The following is an 18338-nucleotide window of genomic DNA, read 5'->3' as shown; positions in this document are numbered from 1 at the left end:
CCTAACTTTGTGGATTAAAAAACCAAGGGGCCCGCTTGTTTGTGCTTTATTATTATTGGGCAATTACATTGGTTTGCTGCACCCTACCCCACCTAAACAAAACCATCAACTCCGTTTTTAAATTATACGATTTTTGGGAGATAGAATATTATAATTAATGAGTTAGTCGTACAGTCTCCATTTAGAATTGTTCATATATAATTATGTTTTAAAAACAATTAAAATTATAATAATATTTTTTAAAAAATTTATTCTCATTTATTAATAAAATTGCATACGTAGTCAGATTATAAATAAAATCTCTCTATAATTATATGCGTTAAGGAGTTTATTTACTCGATAAAAAGGAAAGAAAAAAAAAAAAAAAGCTCCGGAAGTTGGATAATTAAGCATGTGGGCCTGTCTTTGTTTGCACCCAAAAAATCTTTCGAAGATGCTACTCGTCGTTGTCATACCACATATTAACATCACGTGTCATTTTTCTCATTTTATTTAAATGAACATATTTAGACATTAATATTAAATATTAATATATGTATTTAAATAAAATGATAAAAAATAAAAAATTATATATTAATGTATGACGTAGAAATGATTCAAGTCTACCCCGACACTTGCAAATCCTCCTTCGTGAATCGTGGTGTCAAAAAGGAGGAGTTGTGGGCTTGGTATGAAAGCTTGCAAGACAGTACAAATGTCAAGGATCAAACCAAAAGCCCTCTTTCTTTGGTGTGGGGTCCCTCTAACTCTTAAGCCTAAAAGTTGCATGCGCGTGCGCCTCGCTTCCATTAAAATAGAGCCACTATATCAAAATGCGCCCTCCATGGAAGCCCAATTAACAAAAACATCAAATCCCAACATGATATTATTTTGAAAATTTTATTCAAACATAGTGACTCCTAAAGTATTTGATTATGCTTTTAGGTGGCTCCCAGTTTTGGTTTTGAGAATCCTGTGGGTTTCCTCCGTCTTAAGAAGGAAGAAGCAAAACCATGGGCAGTTTTCTGTCATCCCAAACAAAACCTCCCAATCTAACACCGGCTGCTCCGTGCTCCGTATATACTCCATCCTTACCTATCTCATCATCATGCACCCAATCTAACCCACTTCCACCATCTCCCTCTCTTGCTCTTCCTCTCTTTCTTTCTTTCTTTCTGTATACCTTCTTGCATCTATATCTGCAAAAGCTCGAGAAGGACTAATATCTGTCTCGGCAGCTCGGGACCTGGTGATCATGCCATAATTTGGCGCCTTGGGCAGTTCTGTTATTTGGGTATCTTCCGTTACTACTTCCTGAATGTGAAATTAGTAGGTGATGACAGTTTTTTCAACCGGCTCTTCGCCTATTTGTCTTCAAAGAGAACCTGTGTGACCAATTTAATTTCTGATGGAACCAAATGGAGTGGGCGGCGGAATGTTTCCTAACATAGATTCTGGAATGCTAGGTCTAGAATTGCCTCTACAACAGCAACTACCACAACGACAAAAGAGCCCTGCAAACCCTCAAAACCTCCACCGCCACCACCTCCAAATTAGTGTTTCTTATCCGCACCATGAAACCGATCACAACCCTCCACAGTCTCAACAATCCGTAAAATACCCATACCCTCTGGTCAAACCCAAGCAAGCTATAGCTCTCAGTGATGAGGACGATGACAACTCTGGGGATGCCAAGAGAAAAATGTCACCTTGGCAGAGAATGAAGTGGACAGACACCATGGTCAGGCTGCTGATAATGGCGGTCTATTACATGGGCGACGAAGCCGGGTCCGAAGGGATCACCGATCCAACGGGTAGTAAGAAGAAGTCTGCAGGCTTGTTACAGAAGAAAGGGAAGTGGAAATCGGTATCTCGTGCTATGATGGAGAAAGGATTCTATGTGTCTCCCCAGCAATGCGAGGACAAGTTCAATGACTTGAACAAGAGGTATAAGAGAGTGAATGATATTCTTGGGAAAGGTACGGCTTGCAAGGTTGTGGAGAATCAGAGCTTGCTTGAGACAATGGAATTGTCGCCTAAGATGAAAGAAGAAGTTCGGAAATTGCTGAATTCTAAGCACTTGTTCTTTAGGGAAATGTGTGCTTATCACAGTAGTTGTGGTCATGGAGTTGCTGACGGGGCTGCTGGAGGATCAAACCGATCCCCAGAGGTGGCCGCCGAGGCATCTCACACTCAGCAGCAGCAAGCACAACAGCAACAGTACTGCTTTCATTCATCGGAGAATGCTGGTATGGGTGGTGACGGTTCGAAAATGGTGAAAGGAGAAAGTGGTGAAGAGGAGGAGGAAGATGATGATGATGTTGGTGATGATTCTGACGAGGATGAAGATGAGGATGGAGTGGAGAGCGGTTCGAAGGGTCTCAGCGGGCATGGACATGAGGATGAGGACGACAATGATGAAAGGACTTGGAGGAAAAGAGCAAGAAAGGTAGGGTTTCCTGCGTCATCGCAGTTGGTGCAGCAACTGAGCTGTGATGTGATGAGCATGCTGCAAGATGGGGAGAAAAGCCAGTGGGAAAAAAAGCAGTGGCTGAGGACCCGGTTGATACAATTGGAGGAGCAGCAAGTGAGCTACCAAGGCCAAGCGTTTGAGCTAGAGAAGCAGCGGTTGAAGTGGGTAAAGTTCAGCGGCAAGAAGGAGAGGGAAATGGAGAGAGCTAAGCTGGAGAACGAGCGGAGAAGGCTTGAGAACGAGAGAATGGCGCTGCTTCTACGCCAGAAAGAGATGGAGCTGCTTGATCTTCATCAGCAGCAGCAGCAGTTGCAGCAACTGCAGCATTCTTCTAATAAGAGGGGTGAACCATCCTCCGTTACTGGTTGATGTGTATGATAGGTTAATTGACAAGATAGAGATTAGATGGTTCAAAAGCTTGCGTTTTTCTTGTTCACTTTTGTTTGATTTTTGGTTAATTTTTATAGAGGCTCTCCTCTCTGCCCTTCAACAATTGAGCAAAACTTTCCACTAAATTCAATTTATCTCAAATTAATTTATTATTTTTTTAATTTATTATAAAAAAATTAAAATCATCTTAATTTATTTTATATATTTTAATTTAAAAAATTAAATTCATTTTAACTTAAAAATATTACGATTTAATTTATCTCAACATTCAAACCAGTCTAATAGTTTGAACCAAAGAAATGTCGTACTAAACGTCTTAGTGCGGCATTTGAAGATGACTTGAGATGAGCTGAGATGAGTTGAGATGGATTGTGAATAGTAATGAGATGAGTTGTGAATAATAATGAGATTTATGAGTTAAAGTTACTGAATAATAATGAATAGTAATGAGATGAGTTGAGATGAATTGAGATGAGTTGAGATGACTTGCAAATCCAAACAAATAGTTTTGCCAGGTGCGACCCATTTTGCACACCCTTGCTAACGTCCACGAAAAAACTTTCATTTTTTCCCACCACCCACGAAAAAGCTCGTCTCTCCTGGCACGTCTCCGCAATAAGTTTGACTGCATTTGGTTTTGACCTGGCCGATAAGGAGGAAGCAAGTTGCGTGGAAAGAGCTGAGCTGCCCCATCCCATCTTTGATGGCTAAGGTGATATTGTTTGTGAGATTCGAGAGCATATATCCTTCCTCGCTACCTATAAAATAAAAATACAATCTTAGAATTAAAATCGCATGTAAGTGAGTGATATTTATTGATCATGAAGACCTATTACCTCTATACGAGCCTGGCTCTTCTTTTTTCTTGAAATTCGTAGGAGTTCATTTTTCACAATTGATATCTTTCTTTTTTCTTTTTTCTTTTTTTTTTTTGTTATTGGCCTCGAACCCTCATTTTTCTTGATTTGTTTAGTTAGAAACTTTTTCAGAACAATACTTCTTGTGCCCTGGAGCTTTTCTTTGAGGAATATTGATTCTATGCTATAAATCTCAACATCCAGCACACGTTTGAAATCAATAATTATAATATTTTGAGTGAAATATGAATATTGGAACTTGATGAAGTATGCATGATGTTTGTTGTTTACCATGAACCTTTTTGTGTGTGCTAGTTGCTTGTAGTTCCTTGATTTCTTGTAAGGTCTCTTTGCAAACGAGAGAGATGAGGAACAAATTCTTTTTCAGTAGCACATTCTAGAACTTTTAAAATCTTAAAATGTGTGAAATTTGAATGTTTGTGTGATCTTTTTATTACCATTAATAAGAGAGATCTTCAATTGGAATATAAGTATTCTATTATTTCCTTTGTTGTGTGCAGCTTCACCATGGTTTCTTTCGTTTTAGTGCAAGTTTCGAGTCATGTTTGGTATGCCAGCCGCCAGGTAGGTGGGTGTGCAAGTTGACTTTGTTTAGATTTTTTTTCATTGTTTTATCAATTCTTCTATATACAGTCGTTATATAGAACTGGTGTGCAGTCGTTGACCCACGTTAGATTTTAAAAAGTTCAAAAAAAAAAAAAAACAGAAGAAAAATCGTGGTTTCATTTGCACTCAGTTGATTGCCTATAGCATTTTTCATTTGCAAAATTGTGATTTCAATTGAAGAAGAAAAATGGAGGGAAAGCGTTTGGTCTCAAAGCAGCATTGCGATTTGCTACAGAGGTAAAAAATCTATAAACTAAACTTCAAACTCATTTACCATTTCTAATTTTATCAATTTTTGGATTTTGATTTTCAGAGTTCACTTGAGCTATAGTTGAGGAGCTAAGCAACGAACGGTCACCGACTATTCTAATTGATCGATTCGGAAATTATTGCACGAATCCAAACGCAAACTGGTTCGATTTATTCTCTTACCCTTCACGAAAGTTGAAGATTCGTTCATTTTTAACGCCTGATTTAAATGGAAGGTCTTGAGAGAAACACAAAGAATGAGGGAAATGAAGTCTTCATCTTTGAGGTAGAGAAAACAGAGAGAGAGGAAAATGGAGAGCTGAAGATATGGGGAAATGAGATAAAAACTTGAAACGGTGCATTTTTAATTCTTTCCACGTCACATTTGTCCCATGCTTGTACCAGCCGACTGCCTATAGCATTTTTCTTGTTTTATTCCAAGCGTAGGTGACACGGATGGATAATGCTAGAGCCACCACTTGGGCTTTCGCTAGTTTTAGTATGTATTTTTTATGCGTTTTTTTTAATTATTTTTTACATAGATTTTTTAACACTTTCTTAATCATAAAATTAAGAAAAAAATTAAAAAAATACTTCAAAATATTTTTGAATTTTTTATATTTTTTTAAAATTGTTAAAAAAAGCTAAAAAAACTAAAAAAAAAAATACATGCGAGTCCAGCGGGGGCTCTAGCATTTTTCGACGCGAATTGTCTGAGCTGTTATAGCTGGCAGCTGCAGTTCTGTGCCAAAAAAGTTCCCGGAAGCTAAAGACGCACGCCCGGTGGGACTCGAACCCACAATCGCCTGATTAGAAGTCAGACGCCTTATCCATTAGGCCACGGGCGCTGTTTTCTCTTGCAGTGGTGATCTCTAAATATTTTAAATATTCTTTATTGTTCTCCCGAGAATGCTTTCTTCTCACATCCAAAGAGGACATGGTTGGGGCCATTCGTTTTAGCAACAGAAGATCGCAACAACGGGATCGGAATCAGTCTACTGCGGGGATCCATAAATTAGGAAAGAGCACAAGAAAAGAGAAACTCTCGATTAGCCAACCATTGATGCACCCACTGAGACGAGAATCTTCTTTTTTTTTTTTTTTTTTTTGAACTTTTCAGGTTCTAAAAACAAAATCAAATGAATAAAAATAGCGTTTAAAGTATTATTTGTCTGCACAATTATCTGCCCTCCAGGACGATGGTTATTATTTATCTTCCAAATTGTATAAAAAAAAAAAAAAAGATTGATTGTTTGATGTTGAATACAACTGAGTGAGCATGAGATGTGAATGACATCGATAATAAAGTAAAAAATGGAAAGCATGGGCATATTTTCCAGTTCCACGACTAACTTCCGATAAACAAAAATAATTGCCGAGAGTGTACAGCATTCTTAATACATGTCAAGGCACAAGCAGCTAAGTCTCCCGTGACCTGGATGGATATACATCACTTAATTGGGTGACAGCATGCCAACAATGCAGCACCATTTTTCTTTTAAAAACAAAAACAAAAACAAAATTATAAGTTATACCACAAAACTGAGGAGAAGAGATAGATGCATATTTAATCCTCAAGCTCAATGATCTTCACCACAGATGCATCCCCAACTTTCTGGCACACTACAACTCGATCGTGTGACTTAATGACTCCCGCTGTCTTTCCATGATCAAGTGCAACCTTTAGAACTGACTCATTCGTAGCACTTGTTGACTCCGCCTGCATAGTCAAATGAAATTCAGAGTTTTATCGAATATATGAAGAACAAAGTAGCGTTACAGAAGCGGGTTAATTATTATTATTAATAAATTTACAGAACCAAATTATGTAACCATTGTTGAACATGTAAAGCAATTAATATTCCAGAAAGTCACATCTACAAATGCCAATTTCAAAACCTACTTTCTTATTAAAATTATAAACCATGCACAACTAAGTATGCATTCCATAAACTGATAATAACCTCAGATTGCAGCCGGATGAACTAGGGTGAAAGCAGAACTCATCATCAGTGCATGGGAAAAACACCAAATCCTAAGCCCAGACAACCTCTATTACCCCTACTAGGCAGGGACAATAACAACATTCAGGACCAGGGCAAACACGTGGTACCACCCAGATATGAAGCCAAAACCTCTTCCTGAAAAAATATGCTAGACCCACACTAGTCTGGTGGATCTATAAAAACCATACCCCAACTCCTCATTTTAAAGCTGTAATGTAACCAGCCCTAGTAACATTTATTCCAGGCATGTTTGGATATTCAGCATAGCCGATATCCTTGAAAAGTAATTGGAATCAGCTCAATACTAGTTTATCGTGATCCTGAAGAAGAATCCTACCATAGAAAAATCAAAGCATTTCCTTCCTCCAACAACAGCGATTACTTTTTTTTTGGGATAGATTTCAACAAAACGATTTACCAAAATACAATAAATAAAGCAAAATGAGAACTTACAGGATGTCTGGGATCCGCAAGCATGGGGAAGAGTCCTCTGACAATAAGTGATTGTCTTGCCTAACAATGAAGCAAACATATATAAGATTCATTAGCTTGGATATAGAGAAGGAGGAACAGAGTAAAATGACCCTGAAATTCCAATAAATTATTATAATTTAAAGGGGAAAAAAAGAGTTGAAAAAATTGTACTGAATCTTCTCACAAAAAAAGCAACGTGTTTCTGGAATTTAGTCAGTATAAAAGCATGGATGACGAAACATCCTAGTTCTAGCATAAATTTAGGCAATATTAATAGTAAAACACGGCAATGTTAGATTTAGCTACAAATTCTAGATAGTAATAATTCATAATGACAACTAAATAAAATTACATAAAGAGGAATATTACATTCAAGGGATAAAGGTTTCTGAAATAGGATATTACAGACTACACAGTTAGTCCTGGGTAAGAAAACGCCTGAGCTTCAAACCAACAATATAAGGGGAAGATAACATTTTTTTTATCAGTAATATGAAGGGAAGATAACATAAGCATCAAAAGCTGCATACCACTTAAATTTTGATTAAGCATTCCTTCCCCTACATGGCCATTGAAATAGTTCTATCTGGCTTACACTTAGATGCCGAGCATTATAAGTAATCGGTCCTAAAAAAACCCCAAGGGTAACGAACAAAATTTATCCTTTCAAGCCTCAAGTCAAGAAACTATTTGAAAAAGAAGAATACAATTACTAGAAGGAATCTCCTCATGTACTAGAATAAAACCAAAGGCATCTTTCAAATTGTCAAAAGAATTACAAGTGAAAACCATTTTTTAACAGAGCTCGTGCACTGCAAAATCATAAATAAATTAAAAAAAAAAAAAAAAGGGAACTTCGTTGAAGCAAAGGGACACTATATAGAGTAGAGTCAAGAAAATACCTCAAAGGCTCCACTAAAGCTCCATTTCAGCTGATTTGTCTTAAGCCGGGGGATGACAACAGATAGAACTGGCATTGTTGGCCTATACTTGGCGATCAATCTGTGCATTTTCACGCAATTTATTTAGAAAGAATCAAACGAAAAGCTGCACATGTACTTACAATGTGAATGCTATTATTGACGCACACCCCCAACCAAAAAACAATTCCAAGCTTGCAGGTTCAAAATTGGAAGAACAAACATATTTTTTTTTATAAGACGAAAGAACAAATATATTTTTTTTTTGGGATAAGTAAACAAATTTTATTGATCAAAGAATAGGCATAGCCATATACAATAAACAAGAGCATGCCCTTCACGAAAGAACAAACATATACATTCAATGTTTAAGGATACCAGTTAAATGCACATATGTATTTAACTATCCACCAAGAAAGTACCTCGCAGCCCTTCCTGAAGAAGTGAAACAAATAATAGCAGATGCTTTCACCTTAATAGCAGCTCTTACCTAGACAAGTGATTAGCAACCATAACTGTAATCCCTAATATAATTATCAAAGAAATGCATTAATGAATAAAGAGGAATATTGAAAAGTAATTACTGCAGAGGAAGCAATAGATTCCAGGTGGGTCATTGGCTCTCCAACATATTTGACGGTCTTCTTGAAATAAAGGTCTTGATTGAAAACCTTCTCTGCCTGCAATGATAATTTCAGGGGGGGGAAATACATTATGAAAACCCTCAAGATGCATGATATTATTATTTTTAATCTTGGGAGCACTAATAATGGATATATATTAGGAAATCAACCATAATTAATCAACCCAAATCAATCCTTGAGATACAGCAATACAAAAAGTATCCAAACAGAAATGCCTTCTGTTACATCTATTCATGGTTTTTTTTTTTTTTGTTTCAGACCAATTCAACCAGTCAAAAACCAAACTGACTTCAGTGTTTTACATAACCAGTGCCACAAAATCCTCGATGGACCATGCATGTGTAACTGTACATTTATCTATAAAAGCCAAACTTTCCATATGCCAATGATCAGAATTCAACTCGTTAGAAGGCACAGTGAGAAAAATATTCTTCCAGATTCAAAACTTGCATAAGTTTAAAAATTAAAGCTCACATTCAAAAGCAAATTACTTGATCAACAAAAAATCTGTCGATGTACCTCAGCAGAAATTTTGCCCACAATAGAAATAGTCTCAACAGGGTACAACCCACGTAGAGTCTCAGCACCTAGCAGAATTGCATCACTTCCTGTACTCATTAGAAAACGAGTTAGACAAGAAAGTCCATTTTGCATGAGATACTTGTAAAAATGTCAAACAGAAACCATATATTAAGAGGAGAGTAGTGGAACCGTAAAACTTACTTAATCCTACAGACATACTAGCAGTATTTCACATAAAATCAAATATTACATACAATTCCACAAGAAGGAAATTCATGGCTTTGGCCTCAATGTCTATAAATCAAAACATGTTAAAACATAAAAATAGAGACACACCATCCAATACAGCATTGGCAACATCAGTTGCTTCTGCACGAGTTGGTCTCAAGTTGTCAGTCATGCTGTCCACAACACGAGTAAGCACTGCAGGCTTTCCAGCCATGTTACACTTGTAAAGGGCAGCTTTTTGAAATAAAAATACCTACAAGGTACACAAGAAATAATTTTTTTGATAAGGTACACAAGAAATATTACCAGCAACTAAACGGGCCAACACAAACAATTAGAAATTATGACATGATTCACATGAAGCTTCTTCAGTTACAGATTATTAGGGTTAGAAGGAAATATCATAGGATGCATAGCATGCTGCAAGAAACTAGATATATTTTGTATGGAAGATAAGCTTTCATAATCCTGGTACTAGCAAATCAGGGCTTGGAACCAAAAGGATAAGCTAAAAACAAAACATTGGAATATTAAAAAAATGAATAAATATAATTGGGGAATAGAAAAGTATATAAATAAAGTTTTTTTCTTGATGACAAGGTATCCTGGAGACCATGCAAACACGTCTTTTATCTGGTTAAACCTCAGACCCATGTAGTGCGTCCCCATCATACGAATCCAGTAAATCATCAAATTTTAACCAATTGGGCATTGCGCCTAAAGATTATTTGCACCCAAGGGTTCGAATCTTAGACATGGAGAGAACACACCACCAAGACCAAGGCCCTTACCACTTAAGCCAACCCACGTAATTAGGCATAGCCCAAGTACACGGAAAGTATACAAGAGAAAAAAATCTAGGCCCCTTTCGGATAGTGAAAGCGTTTCATCTCATCTCATCATTACAATTTTTTCAAATTTCCATACAAAATATAATAAACAATTTAACTTTTTCAAATCCCAAAACAATAATAATTTTCTAATAATATTTTATTCAACTTTCAACTTATATCTAAAACCATCTCATCTCATTTCATCTCACTATCCAAACGGGGCCCTAATTACAAGCTAAAGCTGGAAAACAGCACAAAAGTCATTAAGACTAGTCCCATCCATTACAATAACCAAAGCCCAAAGCAACAACGTATGAAAAACGAAGTCTCTAGGGGTTTACATAAATGAAATTATTATAACAGAGGTAAAGATAAGTATATGAATTCTGATCTACATATGTAGGCAATTTTTCCATGAGCAAAACTGAAGCACATCTACACATCCCACGAAGCTACCTAATTGTAAATATTTTTGATAAGGTAAAGAAAACCTAATTGTTAATTTTAAAATTGTACTATGAAAGCTTGACACCTTAAAAAATAGTATTTCGTCCACGTTGGTAAACTTACCTTCTCAGGTGGAAGATCTATGCCCAAATTCCCACGGGAAAGGATAATTCCATCTGCTTCTTGTAGGATCTCATCAAAATGGGTTAACCCCTAAAAAGAGAAACATAAATGAACCCATATAAATTCACTTGGCATTGCTATCAAAATCAAATTAAACTTGTCAAAAACAGAGACAATATCATGAGCTACTAATATCAACTTACCTCTATATTTTCAATCTTTGCAAAAATTTGTGTCTGACTGAGTTCACCCAACTTAGAAAGGAGCTCACGGGCCTGATATCAGAAGAAAAATCAAACAACCACAATAACTCAAATACAAAGAAACCAGAAAACCACAGTAAAAGCATACTACGTCAAGGAAAAAAATACTTGCCTGGCGAACATCTTCTGCATGCCGGGTATATGATAGTGAAAGAAAATCAATTTTATTTTGCACGCCCCAGGTGCTTATAACCTGGAATGAGCAACAAAATATGATGAAATGCACTTTTAGAAAGTTACTGAAAAACATGATAGAGAGGAGAGGATCACTGCAGTCCATACAACAATCACTAGACAGAGCATGTTCAGAACTTACCTCCTTATCTTGATCAGAGAGAGTAGGCAGTTCGATGCAAATTTGAGAGGCATGCAAAGTGAACAATGAGCCGGACAGTGTCGCCGAGTTCTTTATAATGCAAACAACATCCTCCCCATTCACTTCAGAAACCTGCTCAACTTCAGATATAACTAATCAGTTGTGCATGAGTTATTCAGTTCAATGGTTAGCGTGCCATATGTTATACTTATCCTCATAAGAGAAGATGGGAGAACATTCAAAAAGGGGTGAAAAATAAGGAGCTTTTTAAATGACATTAGCCCTCTAGGTTATCTATCTCTCACCTCCAGCCAAACAGAAGTAGTTTCACTTCCAGTGAACAGGTATTGACCCATAAAAATGGTGTCTCCTTTCTTCACTGCCTGCAAAAACCAAATTCAAGGCTTAGTTTCAAATTCTAGAAGTACTAAGAAAGAGCATAACTACAAAGAGACAACGTTACAATGTAATTACAGAGTTCATCTGATTTAAGATAAAAGTGACTCACTATTTCGAGTATAATGAAGACATGGTGAAATCTTGGGAGCACGTGCAGGGTTTTAAATATGGGCATTAGTTAATAAATGAATACACTGTAAATACTGCAGAATCCATTCAGATTTACAATTCAGTGTTTTATTCACTATAAGCAGACTGCACTGTCCAAAACAAGGACATGTAAGATTCTCAACAGATTCTGGTAAACAATACGCTATTCTTCAATTTAAGAATGTTCTGTCATTCCAGGAAGCACCTTAATGCATTGCAAGCTTAAATATATAAACTGCAAATAAAAGTTTCACAAACTCTCAATCCCTCTAAAAACCCAAAATTCTGTATTTTGGTTCTATAGGATATCCACGATAAGCATTTGCTAATGTTTTTAGGTTGTCGTCTTGTTAAATATAAAGATACACAAAATAAGAAATAGTTGTGACAATAAGAACTTCCAGAATACAGAACAACTATGTGATAATAAGGTCAAAAATTTTATCAAACCTTTGACAGCCCATCAAAATTAATGGGCAATACATCTGAAGAGGCTTCTAAATCTTGATTAGGTGTCAGAACAACAGAGGCGTCCATCAGAAGCGAAATAGATTTTCCACTTTTATTAACAGCTTGCAACTCAGGTCCCACCGTGTCCAGCATAACCTGAAACGCAAGGAATAATAGTTTGCTCAATTCCTTTTCTGAGATTATATATTTAACATGAAATGCATGGCAGCATACTGCTTAGGGGAGAAAAACCATTGTTTTCTTTCTTTCACTCAACAGATATTAACAAATGCTATTTAAAACTAACACTTGGAAAACAACTAAATTCTCATTTTGGTTAGCATTGCACATGCCCGGAATATTTTGAAATAGAAGTACTTAAAAAATACTAAACAAACAGTCTCTCCTTTTATTTCAAAAAATGGAAAGAGGGGGGGGGGAGAAATCCCACAAAAAAGTTAACGACAAACGAACGCAATTTCGAAAGAGAAGGAAAAAAAATCTAATGAGGTCAATGTATTGGCCTCTATAAAGTCTAATACAATAAATAAATCAAGACAAAGTATCTTGCTTTCTCTACTTTTAAATATATATAGCTTTCTCGTAAACTACTCCAGCCTATATGTTCAGCATCGAAACAGAGAGATACAAAAAGAAATCGATGAATAATTCGTTATTCAGAACCCTTAGAAACGAAAAAAAGAAATATCATAACATACGGCACAAAGCTTCTTAGTAGTCTTCACAGCGGCCCTCAGATTCTCGAGAGTCTCCTGATGATACTTCGGGTCGCCCCACGAGAAGTCGAAGCGGGCCACTGCCAAATAAACAACACCAACCAATTACAAGAGCATTAATATAGTCAAACAAACATTCCGCGAAAGCAAGAGCCTTGTACCTGACATTCCAGCCTTGAGGCAGCCGGAAAGAACCTCAACGGATCGAGATTTGGGGCCCAGCGTCCCCACGATCTTTGTCATTGCAGGAAAGAAAGTCTGCAACAAAAAAAAAAGCATAAAGAAATCAATAGATGAATAATCACACACTGAATTCGAAATTTATAGATTCAGTTTGAAACAGGCCAGGAAAATTGATTCAATTGAAGACAAAGAAGAAGGAGAAAAAGAGAAGAAGCATACGGCCTTGGATGGCTCCAGAACAGTAGCCATCCTAATGGGCTCCTCGAGAAGCAAGTGATTGGAATGCATATTGTATCAGACAGCGGTGGCTCTGAAAACGCAAAGAGCAAATGTTAAAAAGAGGAGAGGAGAAAGAGTGGGGCGAGAGCAGCTGCGCTTTGAGGGGGAGGGATGGGTACGGAAGGGTTTTGTTGTTGTTAGGTAAGTTTTTTTTATTTCACGAACCTTATGGAATATGCTTTTGCTCGTATTACTTAATTAATTAATTAATTATGATTAGAATAAATAAATAAATAATTAAGAATGATATTATGTGCTGTTATAGAATGTATAAATCTTGTATAATTATTTTTAAAAAAACAAAGATTTATTATTTAAAAATTATTTTTTTATATCAATCTAATATTTATTTATTTTTTTAAAAATAATTATACGATATTTATATAATTACGATTATAATTATTATTTTTTATTAATTAATTAAAGAGATTCTACCGAAAGAATCAACTATAATATAATTAACTGGGACACGTGGCAGTCACCTGGAATTGTGAATTTGGGAAGGAGCCCCACCAAACCACTTGGAGAGCGCGCGTGGTGGGGAGGTAGAGGGCGGGGGTAAGTGGAAAATGAGGATGGTATCCTACGAGTGCGGTGCACGTGCATGTATTGGAGGGATGTTGGTTGGACTGTAGGGTGGCTTTCTGGAAGTGGACTGGAGGCAAAGGCACATTCTGTTCTGTTCTGTTCTGTTGGCTGCTGCTGTTTGATTTTCGGCCAACTGGTTTGTTCGTAAAGACCGTCAAAAAGTCCGTGGTTTTAACTTTTAACAAACTTTACGTGGGTCAATTCCTGTGGGCTGACACCCACAATTTAATTTTGGAAAAAATAAAAGTCCAATGGGCTGTCGCTTTACTACGGTCTATCTCTATTTTTACTCATTTTATTTTTATTCAATTAAGTAGTTTTTCATCTTTATTTTATTCAATTAATCTACTTTTTGTTTTTGGATTACATTATACTATTTAGATATTGAGTTAAAATAAGATGAATTGACATAAAAATTAAAATTTAAATAAAATATTATTAAAATATAATTTTTTAATAATATTATTATTTTGAGATTTGAAAATTTTAATATTATATACAAAATTGACTGGATCTAATCTGTTGAAAAACTATCACTAATAATAAGAAAAAAGATAAGGTAAGGAAAAATTAAATTGAAAGAAGTTGTCACAAACTCCTAAAAAGAAAAGATTTTATAATACAAGTTGGACTCTATCACTTTAAAAAAGAAAATAGATCTCTATAAGAGGATGAGTGATAGCTCACGTAAGTCTAAGAAAAACCAAAGCCAAACCCAAGTATTAAAGAGAGAGGCTTGAACGTGTGCAGCATGCATGCAGCATAGGACTGGGTCATTTTCGATTGCACATGTTTATTTCTGCATATTTATTTTCGTTAATACGTGTGTTTAATTATGTTCTACGTGTGTTTGTGTTTCGGTTACTAGTTGATAGCAATATGGTGTTATCCTTTATTTTCGGCTTTATGTACTTGGATTGTTAAGTGGTTTGCTTATTTAATCAGTCAAAAGTTATCAATGAAGGAATCAAGAAATCATTTTTATCCAAACCGTGCGATACTATCTCACTCAAAGAGAAAACAATTCACATATAATTTGAATATCTATGTTGGAACCTATCGAAGAGATCTTTACAAATGAAGGAAACTCTCTGTAAGGGGGTTCCCTCCATCGGTCCTTAAAGCAAGCCAACAAATGGCCACTGGGGAAGTAAGTCGGAGAGTCTGTCTAAGCTCAATCGAGACATTTGACCTTCCTCCAAATGAGTCAGTGGACTTCTGTAGAGTACTTGGCCCACGAGCAAAACTCACCCCCAAAGTAACCCAAGCATAGAGAAAGCTGACGGTAAGGAAAAATGAGACTCATCGCCCTAACACCATCCCGATGACACTCTGCCCTCTGGAACCTACATATGCAAATAGGCAGAAAATATGGAGAATTTTTTATCTTTTGACAGTATGCATTGAGAGACTTAACAATAAACGTCCGCAAGGTAAAGTGAGTCAGTAAGTCACGTTGCATTAATGGCACGACTACCTAGACTCCACGCTGCATTAATGACTTACGACAAATGAACAATAGAAATGACATAAGTTCTTCAAAGTCAAAGATGAGGTGTCCCCAACCGAAAATTAGTATAAAAGTTGGTCCCCAAGTAAGAAAAACTCTCTCTGATCTCTTTAAGCTTATACCTAAACTGCTAAAGAGATATACTGACTTTGGTATCGGAGACTCTCCGGCCACCATCAAGGCCCCCCACTCTTCGTGTTTATCTAAGCTGCAGATGAAAGCCCGAAGACCCGAGTCGCTGGAACTCGACCCAAAGTTGTACGAAACACAATGTTAACAACCTCCACACAAGCTTCATACGCCAAACTTCACCACACATAGCGACTCCAAATAATATTTCCTAAATTGCTCCATTGTATTGTGAGATGTGTAGGGATGTAACCGGTCTGGTTTTGGACAAAATTTAGGACCAAATCGGTATGTACCGATTTTACATTTTTCAAAACCGATAACGCCACGATTATCTTAGATATAATTATATTAATAACATATGATCAAAAAAATTACAAATGTTCATATTTAAGATTAACATTTTATGTTATAATTTATAAATTATAATATGAAATTATTTCATATATGATATATAATTATATATAAATATTTAATATATAATTATATATTATATATAGAAATATTTTGTATAATATATAAAATTAATATTTATATATATATTTTTTCCAACCAGTCCAGTCCCGGAAACTACAAAACCGAAATCGGATTGGATCCAGCCGATTTTCATAAAATAGGAACCGGTTCCAGATCGGACCGGTTCAAAACCGGACCAACGGGTCCGGTTCGGTCCGATTTTTCGGTTTAAATTTACATTCCTAGAGATGTGTGAGCCATGAGAGATTGTAAAATCATCCATTATAGTGTATATCGCCCCCAAACAATTCGTGGACGCAAGTTTTTATGCCGAACCACGTAAATCCCTTTGTCTCTATTTATTTATTCTCATTTGCTTATTTATTCTCTATTTTATGGATGAATGCGAAAACTACCGTATCGACACCCGAATCACCATCGTGGGTCGGGGATAATCATTTCATTCTTTCTGATCTGTTGTGCAAATTAAAACATTTAGAGTTGACTTGTTTATTATACTTTATATGAAGATTAAAAAAAATTATAATAATGAGATGAGATAAAATAAAATATTTATTGTATCCAAACGGGTATAATATCTTGAGTTTTTAAGAAGAAAAAAATATCCGAAATAAATGTAGAAAAAGCCCAACAAAACAAGTTTGGTTTGGCCCAAACTTGACTTGACACCGCACACTCCTTTAATCCAACTAAATCGTGTTTATATTTGAATTACTCTCGCATATCTGCACAATTTGCATGTCTGTAATTCCAAGTTTTGAAGCTGTTTCTCTCTTATACGATGACTCTAAGTGCATAATTGGGATTGTGATAGAAAATATATCTTATAATTTTAAGATTTATAGCTTAAAAATTAAATAATAAGTTATACTATTAAAAAGTTATTTACTGTCTGATAATTATATATTTAAATTACTTTTAAACATGTTACTTTTATTTGGAAACAAATTTAAAAAATGCTTTATAATGTAGAAATTACGATTATTTAAATTTTTAAAAATTACTTTTATAATGCAACCCCAAACATGCCCTAAATAAGTTTATCTTGATTAACAGTTTCTTCAAATTTTAAAAGAATCTAACTATTGAGTTCTTAAAAATATTTTATCATTGCTTTGTAATTCGATAATTGTAATTGTTAAGTAGATGGACTATTAAGGCCCATGGAGCACAAGGCCCAACCATACGCCGAGTGACCCTAAGAGATGTCTTTGCCCAACCTGCAGGACCGAGATAGCAAGACGAGCAACACAACCCCACAATAAGTCAGTTTGAGAAGTGCATCCGTATTATTAAGTAGCAAAACTTGATTGGCAATAAAAGTTCAAAATTAATTATCTTATAAATCAAATTCTATCATATAAAAAATATGAAAGATATATTGACTGTTCTCCACAACTTACAAGTATAAATACTATAAATCATAATAACAAGAGTCAAATTGACAAGGTGTCGTATGCATAGTTAATTGAGATGAAAATTAAATAAAATATTATTATAATATTATTTTTTTAATAATAATATTATTTTAATATTTAAAAAAATTAAATTATTTATTATATTTTATATAAAAATTTAAAAAAATTATAATGACAAAATAGAATGATATAAAATATTACATGTGTCTAAAGGAGATTAAAAAACCTAGTATTTTTATAATCATGAAAGAGAAAAGGCAGTACATCTAATATGTTAAAAATGTATAAAATGCAACAAGACAAAGGTGTTGGGCTTAAAAGGCGACCCAGTCCAGTCCGATGCACCCTTGTTTTTCTAATTAGGTCGAGGTGGGGTTTGTTGGGTGGGTCACGGGTGAGGTCGAAGGTCCAGAGTCCAGACTTTTTTACCTGTAAAGGCCACTGCGGCACATAAATAAAACTGTGAAAGCAGCCAGCCACGTGGAGACACCGAGAGAGAGAGAGAGAGAGAGAGAGGCGATCCAAGACTAGTACCCAATGGCCAATACTCATGAAGAGAAAAATGGAAATGGTTGGTCTTGCAATTTCAGTTTTCATAGCCACTGAATTAGCAAGTTTTTAGGTTAATTAACAGCAACTAGTCATGACTCACGAGAAGAACTGGAAT

The 18338-nt window shown here is 35.7% G+C and overlaps 2 protein-coding genes and 1 non-coding gene across 3 annotated transcripts; 1 reads left to right on the top strand and 2 right to left on the bottom strand.

Moving 5' to 3' along the window:
- The first annotated feature begins 896 nt into the window (after positions 1–896).
- Positions 897–2955, top strand: LOC109002764. Its single transcript, XM_018980651.2, has one exon. The coding sequence runs from the start codon at positions 1388–1390 to the stop codon at positions 2819–2821; it is 1434 nt and encodes a 477-aa protein (XP_018836196.1). The 5' UTR covers positions 897–1387; the 3' UTR covers positions 2822–2955.
- Positions 2956–5350: 2395 nt separating this feature from the next.
- TRNAR-UCU lies at positions 5351–5423 on the bottom strand. Its single transcript has one exon. It is a non-coding gene; the product is annotated as a tRNA-Arg (tRNA).
- Positions 5424–5878: 455 nt separating this feature from the next.
- Positions 5879–13680, bottom strand: LOC109002762 (pyruvate kinase 1, cytosolic-like). The gene is made up of 16 exons (XM_018980650.2): positions 13490–13680; positions 13249–13345; positions 13070–13167; positions 12351–12506; positions 11657–11734; positions 11352–11483; positions 11148–11228; positions 10976–11047; positions 10773–10862; positions 9478–9622; positions 9139–9227; positions 8560–8655; positions 8398–8465; positions 7958–8057; positions 7035–7094; positions 5879–6295 (listed from the first exon to the last, which is right to left on the bottom strand). Exons 1-16 carry the CDS (start codon positions 13556–13558, stop codon positions 6143–6145), a joined length of 1584 nt encoding a protein of 527 aa, XP_018836195.1. The 5' UTR covers positions 13559–13680; the 3' UTR covers positions 5879–6142.
- Positions 13681–18338: the final 4658 nt, after the last annotated feature.

The sequence above is a fragment of the Juglans regia genome, chromosome 4 (assembly GCF_001411555.2).
Source record: "Juglans regia cultivar Chandler chromosome 4, Walnut 2.0, whole genome shotgun sequence".
Classification (NCBI taxonomy): domain Eukaryota; kingdom Viridiplantae; phylum Streptophyta; class Magnoliopsida; order Fagales; family Juglandaceae; genus Juglans; species Juglans regia.
This window is presented reverse-complemented; position numbering and strand designations above follow the sequence as displayed.

Excerpts from the sequence above, each read along its gene's own strand:
- LOC109002764 (XM_018980651.2), top strand. The coding sequence starts at position 1,388 with ATGGAACCAAATGGAGTGGGCGGCGGAATGTTTCCTAACATAGATTCT.
- LOC109002762 (XM_018980650.2), bottom strand. The coding sequence starts at position 13,558 with ATGCATTCCAATCACTTGCTTCTCGAGGAGCCCATTAGGATGGCTACT. Across the intron at positions 9,623-10,772 it reads TAGATCTTCCACCTGAGAAG|GTATTTTTATTTCAAAAAGC; the intron begins GTAAGTTTACCA and ends TGTACCTTGTAG. Across the intron at positions 7,095-7,957 it reads GCTTTAGTGGAGCCTTTGAG|GCAAGACAATCACTTATTGT; the intron begins GTATTTTCTTGA and ends CTTCATTGTTAG.